The sequence below is a fragment of the Castanea sativa genome, chromosome 3, assembly GCF_040712315.1.
Source record: "Castanea sativa cultivar Marrone di Chiusa Pesio chromosome 3, ASM4071231v1".
Taxonomy (NCBI): domain Eukaryota; kingdom Viridiplantae; phylum Streptophyta; class Magnoliopsida; order Fagales; family Fagaceae; genus Castanea; species Castanea sativa.
In genome coordinates, this window is record NC_134015.1 from 6,522,346 (window position 1) to 6,532,395 (window position 10,050).

At 34.2% G+C, this 10,050-nt stretch overlaps 1 protein-coding gene across 1 annotated transcript; it reads left to right on the top strand.

Annotated features, from left to right (window-relative positions):
• The first annotated feature begins 8,334 nt into the window (after positions 1-8,334).
• Positions 8,335-8,896, top strand: LOC142628401 (L10-interacting MYB domain-containing protein-like). Its single transcript, XM_075802512.1, has 2 exons — positions 8,335-8,658; positions 8,750-8,896. The coding sequence occupies exons 1-2, from the start codon at positions 8,335-8,337 to the stop codon at positions 8,894-8,896; spliced, it is 471 nt and encodes a 156-aa protein (XP_075658627.1).
• Positions 8,897-10,050: the final 1,154 nt, after the last annotated feature.

A 10,050-nucleotide genomic window follows, 5' to 3' on the forward strand; every position in this document is an offset into this window, starting at 1 on the left:
TTTCAAAAAATTTTGGGTTTTTGATATAAACTCTATGCTCAAGCCAATTTTGTGATTCTAAAGTTAAATTAAACTTATTCTCATTGTATTAAATCATGCATTGTCTGATTATACTGTTCATGCATCATATAGATTGTCATTTTTCTAAATCATTTTTTGCTAACTTGCAGTCTGCCCTTGTTTTTTGTTTTGTTTTGTTTTGTTTTGATTCATTTCTGTGTGTCTTGTCTTATTTCTAGCACCATGCCTAGGAAGACTAAAGCCAATAGGAAAGCCTCATCTTCTTCTTCTGCTCCTTTCTTTGAGACTGGACTATCTCAATTATAGAAATGAACATATATGATCTCCTACAAGAATAATTACATGACTTTGTAGCTTTTCATTTGGCTCCATTACAAAACATAACATATGATCATTTTTGAACAAAGTACACATTTTGAGATCGATGCATGAATTTTCGATATTTCAACTTTGTAAGAGAATAAGCCTTTGGCTCTTTGGGGCACCATACATTTCAATACAAGTCGCTTTCCCTTTTTCCTAGTCAAATACTAGTATGTGCGACGGCTTTTGCAGCTCAATATCTCTTTTTGAGATTTGACATTTGATGAGCTCTTTAAGAAAAAACATAAAAACGTGAAAAAAGATATAGGCACAAGTCTATGTATGTATCAAGACCAACAAGACTATTGACTAATCATTCATTACAAGCATGAAGATCGATTTACAACAATCACACATAAATTTTAAGATTTGTCCTACAAAGATAAATATGCATACAAAACAAGCTAGGCTCGTAAATGCACTATGCCATTAGTAAAAATGTACTAGGCCAAACTCGCATGTGATATGTGCTCAAACATATACGATCAAAATTTTTTAATTTTTCACTTTTTATATGTTTTTGAATTTTTACACACACAAAAACAAAAGTATAAAAGTAAGATCAAAGGCAAAAACAATGCATATAAAGAGATGCATGATGCACAAATGCATGACAATGAAGTATCTAATGCATGAAGAGTCCTACAAAGATCGAAAGAATTAGATTAAGGACCAAATGAGCAAAAGCTCAACCATAGGAACCCTTCCTCATCCAAAAGGAATGATTGTTTGGAATGAGTGTCACATTAGAAGTGAGACGAGGGTTGGAAGAATGAGAACCGGAGATGCACATAGACAAGGAGGTAAGAGCATTAATCACTTTCTTCAACAACTTACTATTTTCCATCAAATCCGGTTTAGCATGCAAAGCACAACTTCCAAGAAGCTCAAGTTTCTCTTTTCTTTTAATTCTTTTAAGAGCTTGAAACTTAGAGCAATGAGGTTTAAGATGACCAAAGACACCAAAATGGTGACAAACAATGTGTTTAAGTCCATTAGGCTTTTCAGGAGGGGGTCTAATAACATGGTTTTGTTCTCTCTTCAACTTAGAACATTGAGGCTTTATATGACCGATCACACTGCAATGGTGGCAAGTTGGAACAAATTTAGATCCATCCAAAACCTTAGGTTGAGACCTAAACGGAGGCTTTGGCTTAAGAGCCTTTCTCTCCACTTTTTGGTTTCTTTTGTGTGGAGGAATGTACATTGATTTGTCTTTAAAGGTAGAACTCATAATAGGCACCAAATTGGGTACCACAACATGATTGCAACAAATATTTTCATCCTTTTTAATAATAGGTTCAGCAATCAAACACTTGGCATGCATCTTAAGAGATTTATTTTCATATTTAAGATCATCAACTAGTTTGTTAGACAAAACAAGTTTAGCATCCAAGTCCATATTCAAACATTCAAACTCTTTTAGTTTTTCAAGAGAATTTCAGCAAGCTTCTTATACTTTTCAACCAATTTATTGGATTCATTGAGCTTAGCAATCAAATCATCCTTTTCACAATGAAACCTGCTCAAATTCTTATGAAACTTCTTAGCTTCTTTCTTCAAGAGTTTGATGTTTGGAATGTCAACAACAACCAAAGATTCATGTAACATGGCATCACAATTTTGAGGATTAACACTCATAGAGGCATTTACACAAACATATGGCATGTTACAATCAACAACATCCATCGAAGCATACAAAACACTATCCATGGCAAAACACACAAAGGGGTCAAGGATCACACTTAGGTAATGAAACCAATACAAGTGTACCCGCTCTGATACCAATTGAAAGCTTGAATTTGTGTTAAAACACAAGAGCTTGTTTAGACCCCAAAAAAAAAATTACGGCTCGGTTGATTTTGCTCTAACTTATCTAAGTGCGGAAACAAGGGTAAATGAAGCGCAAACAACTGATACTACTCTAGTGCATAAACATGAATAACAGCAATAAAAGTAAAGCACAAGAGTAAGGGAAGAAGGATGCAAACACAAGATAACACGCCGATGTGTTATCGAAGAGGAAACTGAAGAACTCAGCGAAAAATCTCTTCGCCGCCCTCCAAGTGGTAATCGATCCACTAGAGAATAAAGTTGGAGTACACGAATAAAAAAAGACCCTCCAAGCTTAGTCTACCCAATATACTTGAGCCCTTTAAGCTCCTGCTACCAACGGACTTTACGGTGGCCTATCTTTTCTAGCTTTCTAGATCTCGCAATATGCCCGATTGCATCCACCAAGCCTCACCGGCTTCTTTTGGCAAATCCCCAAAGCTTCCCAATCTCCAAAACACTCTCTACACTCTGAGAATGTGTGGGTTGTATTAGGGTACAAATTTCTTCTCAAGGTATGACAATGGGAGAGGGTAGGAGAAGATGCTAGGATGATTTCTCATTAAGGATTAGTAGCTCTCTCTCTAAAAGATGGGTGTGTGTGTTGTTGAAAACCTATCTCGAGTTTTTCTCTTTAAATGGCCTCCTTACACATTGTGGGTAATAAGGGTATATATAGTATGGGTGAAGGATAAGAAAGTCACACTTTAAAAACCTCTAGGCAGAGAGTTTCACGGGTGTCTCACGGGAAGGCCTTACTCGCGTGACATTAGCAAAATCCTCCAGGCTGGAACGATGCTTCAGCTTCTAGCATGTGCTTCTCACGTGGCTCTTTCGTGGGTTAGTTACTAGCGAGATAGTCGCGAAAATCACTAATCTTCAATTAAGCTTGAATCTTCACCAACTTAATATTAAACCCAATACAATAAAATCCCACAAAAATACAAGAAACAAATTAAAGCAAATACAACACTTTTTGTCATGGAATAAAGCCAACATAAAATATAGTTGTAAATCACAACTTTACAAGCTTGATCCTGAGATTAGGAGAAACTTTGAGCGTAGGGGTTGGTTACCGTTGCTAGATATTTCTCATCCCCCTCCGGCTACCTTGATCAGAGAGTTCTACTTGAACCTCTCGGTCCACTCCTATGATTCCAACACACTCTTGTGAGAAATTGGATACGGGGTGATGAGTACATCATTACTCTTTCGGTTGTGGTTGCTGCTCTTGGGTTGCCGCTGGTCCAACATCCTGTTTATCCTTATGATGAGTCTCCACCCCTTGATGACATCATGTCATACATCACTAGTACTTTTATCTAGTGGGGTTCTGATCCTCGGATCATGTGTGCTGAGTTGACCGAGATTCATTATCTTTTCTTTTGGATTGTTTGTCATTCCTTGTGGCCCATCTCTCATTTGCACACCATTCCTATAAAGAGATGTGCATTTTTGTATGCCTTTGTTACCGATGCTTCTATGAGTTTTCCTCGTCTTTTCATTCGTTCTTTGATTGAGGTTCATTGGAGTAGTTCTGTTTCTCATGCACTTTTCTTTCCTATTTTTATACATTGGATTCTTTTGCATTTGGGTTTAGAAAACTTTCCCACGTCTAAGCTTGTCCATATAGTTGCTCCTATAGGTGCCCCCTTTCTTAGGCAGAGGGCTGCTCAGATGAGAGCAAGCTCTAAACTTCCTAGGGTTGAGACTTTTGGTGTCGCTCCTCCTCCTCCCTCTTCTACAGGTGATACTTTTGTTGAGGCGTCTATCGATCCTGCTGCTGTTACAACCGTTCCTCCACCTTCTACTTCGGATGATTCAGACATTCGTTGTATGTTGGAGACTGTCATGACCGTTCAGGCGTCTCATGGTCAGCTTTTGGTGGACATGCTTGATGAGCTTCGTGCTTTGCGAGCAGATTTGGAGAGTATTAGATTGCCACCTCCTTTTGATGATGAGTGAGTGTCCTTTGACAATTCATCACAAAAAGGGGGAGTACGTAGTTGTAGAGAGGAGATTTTGTTGTTAGGGGGAGTTTTTGAGTTTTTGATGTTTTGGAGCTATGGAATGTTTAGATTGTATCTAGGTGCTTCATTCTGTATTTACATATTTTTTTGGCTCATGATGTATTGTGTATAGGTTATCCATGATAAGGGGAGATACTTTGTTTCTATATGTTTCTTGTTTCACATTGTTTATTAATTTATATTTATGAGGTTATTCATGATATATGCCTTTATTTTGTGTTATGTAAAATCAAAAAGTTATTTTTTGTTTACTTGTATTTTTCCACACATGCGTTTATGTGTTTGTTAAGTATTACAAGAATATACAGGTTGATTCAATCATGATGCTGTCTACACTTGCACTTGATGGATAATAGTTAGGTTGAATTTGTTGTGTTGGACTATGATTTTGTAAAGGGCTGTTTTGTTTGTAACTTTGAGCATTTTGTTTAAGTTTGTGTTTTGTCACGGATTGCCAAAGGGGAAGTTTGTTGGGTTCTAAGCCTTTAGGTTTAAATGTATTAGAGTTTCAATTTGTAATGTTGGCAAACCATGATCAAAACATTTAGTCTTGTTTTAGACTTGCTCAAAGTATGTTTAAGCTGTAAAATTAGAATCGAGTATTCTGCAGGATTTACTGTGTAAATCTGTCTGGCTTGATCGATCGAAAATTAGACTCAATCGATTGAAGCTCGTGAAGGTTATTTTTCTGCAGAATTTTCCAACTCAGCCTAAGCCTGTTTTACAGATAGGATTTTATGTTTTGCCCTAGGTATAAAAGGGAAAACCCTAGCCACGTTCTAAGGATGCTCTTTATGCTATGTGTGTGAATCTTTTTGTAATATCTAGAGGTGTTTGCCTTCATATACACTTAGGGTTATCAAGATCTAGATTGATGTCAAGAACTTGGTAATCAATTCAGTTGCAAATTCAAGAGCTTAAAGATATACAAACGGGAGTGCTTATGCTTGCTGGGAATCCAAGAAAGAAGTAGTCCGTGGATTCGGAGCTGTCATGTGGTCGTGATAGTAAGTTTTTTACTCGAGGTAGCAATAGAATGTTAGTGGTCTAAGTCGCTATTGTGTAAACTTCAATTCTTTCATAGTGGATTTAGTTTTACCTTACGGATAGCTAGGTTAAATCCTCCCCAGGTCTTTTACCGGATTGGTTTTCCTGGGTTATCATATTGTTATATTTTTTATTTTTCGCACTTTAAAATGATATGATTTATATGTGTTAACCTAGAACTGCATAATTTACCTAAGTTAATCACTGGCTAAATAACTAGGTTAATCTGGTTATGTTTAAGGGGTCTAAAAACTTTACACACATGATAAATATTCATCCAAGTGAGTTATTAAGTACAAAAATCAAAGAGTCTAGAGTAAATGAATCATTAGAAAAAAGTGCTTCACAATAATAATTAAAAAAAAATATGGACAATTTACATTTTATACCTAATAGTATCCTTACAAAATTTTTTAAAGAGTTAACCAAATATAAAAATGACTATCAATAGTATTTAAATTATATATATAAGAATTATATTATACATCTTATTATATATTGTTAAGTGTATCCATGCATATGCATGGGGTTACAAGCTAGTTGAGTGTAAAAATCGAAAAGTCTAAAACCAATTAGATTCTAAATGGAATTTCAATTGGAGTCCAATTTTTCTCTACGTGTTCATTTATTTTTTTTAATTTTTGTGGCCAGTGAACAAGTGAATTATTGGATGAAAAAACCAAAGAATCTTTATCCAATTAAATTTTGAATCATATATATATATATATATATATATATATATATATATATATATATATATATAATGAGAAACCATTACATATTTTAAAAATATATAGTTTAATGAAAGTGTAAACTAATACTATATATAATTTGAATCTCTTCTTAAAAAAGAATAATTGTAATTTTTTCAATTGTATCCATATATATGCATAGCCGCACACTAGTTATCATGGTGATTATGTATGTATAAGAGCCAAATTTATTGAATTTTGCATTTTACTCTACTTACTAATCTTTGCATTGTATATATATTAGAATTATGACAGGAATTTTTCCAACAAAATTCAATAGTTGTCTAATCTATATGTTATATAGGTATTCTAAGATGTCACAATTGGGTGGTTGGGGGTGTTAAATAGTGCATGATGAGATGATAGGTAAATATGGACGAATAAAATCAAAAACAAAAAACATATAGATTAGAATTATGACAAAAAACTAATCTTTGCATTGTATATATATTAGAATTATGACAGGAATTTTTCCTCAGTTTTTTGTTTTCAAAAACAATTTTCTGTTTTCTAAGGCAAAAAACTTGTTTGGTAACCTATCTTAGGCAAAAATCAAAAACTATTTTCAATTTCCATAGTGTGAAGGAAACTGAAAACTGGTCTTGAGCTGTTTTTGTTTTTTAGTTTTCAAAAGCTTTAGAAAACATGAAACTATTCCTCAAGATTACACGCTTTAATGAGCCAGCATGTAGGTTTGAACCACATGAATAACAAAAATCTTCTTTCTAATATATTTTTCACTCTTTCTTGCGCTTGCAATTTTGTCTCTCAATTTTTAGCGCCTTCCTCTCCATATCACGTATTAGAAACCCTTACATCTACTTCCTCTGTCTACCTCTGCGCCTCCACTTCATCACAAAGGCACAATTGAAAACTTTGGTTAAGAGAACCACTTGTAAGGTAAGTGATTGGTCTTCACAGACCCTGCTTCATGATTTCCTTTTGTTCTTCATTGGATTATACCATTATTTATCTCGTTTTTTTCTTAGTCTCCTTTCCTAATTTTATATATATATATATATATATATATATATATATATATATATATATATATTTTGTTTGCATGATTGAGCAATTCTGAGCAACTTTCAACGTTTTTGAAGAGCTTCATAATTTTGGGGAAGTATTTCATAAGTTGGGACCCAATCACTCAAAGGTACGGGTCTTTTCCTTTTTTCTTTGTTCATGGATTATTACACAATATATGGTCAATTAAACGCGTTTATGTATAGTGATCATGCTTTAATTAATGAAATTTGGTTGATATTTACACATGAAGCCAACTGCAACAAACCTTGGCTTGACTGGACTGTGTTATTGTTTATTAATGTATGGTAGTCTCTCCCTCTGTTTTGGTAGTGGCTGAACAAGGTATACACTTACATGGTGTAAATGGTTTGTTGGTTGTTGCTGAGAATGGTTTATTATTATTTTTTTTCTTGAGACTGAAGATAGAATATAGATTACTGACTGAAAAAGTGTTACATGAAGAGTACAAACATGTTACACATAAAGATTACACATAACCGAGTTTACATTGTGGGCCTTGTGCAGAAATCAAAGCAATTAAGAATCATGAAATAGCTCAATTATTATAAGGAAAAGCAATTGAGCGTGCCTTATGTTTCATACTTTCATTATCTATAGATGTTGATTGATAGTATTATTTTTTGGACCTTTAGTTTAAATAGAACCCCATTATTTATTTAACCTTGAGAAATTGTGAGTGCTAATTTTGTATAAGATCCAGTTCCAATTTATGCATGATGTATCACTTTCCTCGGAAAAAAAATAGTGAACATTCAATGACAAACATTGTCATCCGAGCTTCTAATATTTTTCCTTTTGATACCTATATACCAAAATTCATGAATTGGTTGCACACACACACACACACACACACACACACACATATATATATATATATATATATATATATATATATATCTTTGTAAAGTCATAAATAATAGTATAATACTATGTAAAAAAGAAATTGGATTGTGTTATGCCTGACTGAGATTACACATAAAATCTTCTATCATTTATGACACTTTATCCAGAATCTAATTATATAGCAGAGAATGTAGTCCCTTAATTAAGTAAACCATTTAGCTAATAATAAGAAGAATGGCATTTTGGTTAGGTTGGGTTTCATGGTGATCAAAATGCACTATTAATTAGAAGCTGTGTCTGTTTGAAGCTTGGAAGCTATTTCTTAGTTGTATTTGATGGTTGTGTTTATAAAGGTTGTTCCTTAGTTGTTTTCATGTTTCATTGTATTATAATAGATGAAAGGAAGCAGTTCAATTGATAAAGAAAACATTTGGACACCACAACTTGAGAAACTATTTATTGACATAATGCTGAAAGAGATCAATAAGGGAAATATGGCAGATGGGCAATTCAGTTCCGATACTTGGAAGAAAATGTTAGCTACATTGAATGAATTAGGTAATTGGAGTTTTACAATGACTCAATTCAAAGGGAAGTTTAATAGGATGCGTTTACTACACTGTGAGTTTTCTACACTCATAAATCAAACTGGTTTTGGTTGGGATGCTGAAACCAACACTGTTCATGCACTTGAGGAGTCAAGGCAAAATTATTGTTGGGTAATTATCGTTAAATACAATACAGTATTTTATTTTGAAACATTATCCCCCATCTTTTTTTTTTTCTTACTAGATGTCTTTATATTTTTAGGCACATCCCAATGCAAAGATGTTTCGAACCAAAGGACTTTCAAATTATAATTTGCTTGGACTTATATTTAATAAGTCTACAGCTATTGGGGCCCTACACTGTGCATCCACCCAAGACCCTCCTAATTTAGATGAAGAGAATGCATAGGAAGAACAACTCCTTCATGGGGGAGTTCATGTTAATTTAGAAGTTCCTACCCAAGATCCTGTCATGGCAATTCTTGAGTCTGACATTACAACCCGATTGAGCAAGCGTCCTAGTGATAGTTGTGACGAGCGTCCTAGTAAGAGTAAGCCAGAGTTAATGAGCTCTCAAATGAATGATGCCTTACAATCAATGGCTGAGGCTGCTAAGGCTAGGATAGAGGCATCTAAAGCAAAAGCTGAGAGGTATAAGAGGTATACCATTGAGTTAGTAGCAGTATTGCACCTACAAATGACTTCTCCTTAGGCAAGTGCATTAATATCCTTGAGACCATGGAAGAAGTCAATGATGAAATATTTATGAAGGCTGTTGAGAAGTTCAAGCAGGATCCAAATGATAGAGAGATCTTTTTTAACATGAGTTTCGCGAGGAGGATGGTTTGGTTGGGTAGGCTGTAGCGGATTACGTCAAAACAATAATTTCCTATTAGATTATGTTTATTTTAATGTCTTTGAACTATGATTTGGTACTATTCTATTGTTATTTAATGTTGGTAAATGATTTATTCTATGGTAATCTTTTATTTATTTATTTATGTTGGTAATGTTTTATTTATTTGAGAACAAATTTGCTGTTTAATTCTCTAGGATGAATGTTGAACCTAATTATTATAGTAGTTCATTCTCTTCAGATGAGGAAGAGGATGATGATATATTCTTCCTACTAATGTTTGCTGAGAATAAAAACAACTATATTCCTAAGGAGCCTCAACGTATCTCTATGTTGACTGGTGATGCATTTATAAAAGAGATATTGAATGGCAATCCTCGAACATGTTATGAGTTATTTAGCATGGATAGGCCAACATTTACAAGTCTCTGTAACTATTTGAGAATACATAAGTTCTTAACAAACTCACGCTGGATCACAGTGGAGGATGCAGTTGGTATGTTCCTATTAATAGTGGGACATAATGTGAGGATAAGGGTAATAGCAGATCATTTTCAACACTCAACTGAAACAATGGACAGACAATTTAAGGAAACTGTAAGAGCAATACGCCGCCTAGGAAAATTCATTATACGTCCTTCTCAAAGCAATGAAGTGCATCCACGTATTGCTAACAATACCAAGTTCTTTCCATATTTCAAGGTAAT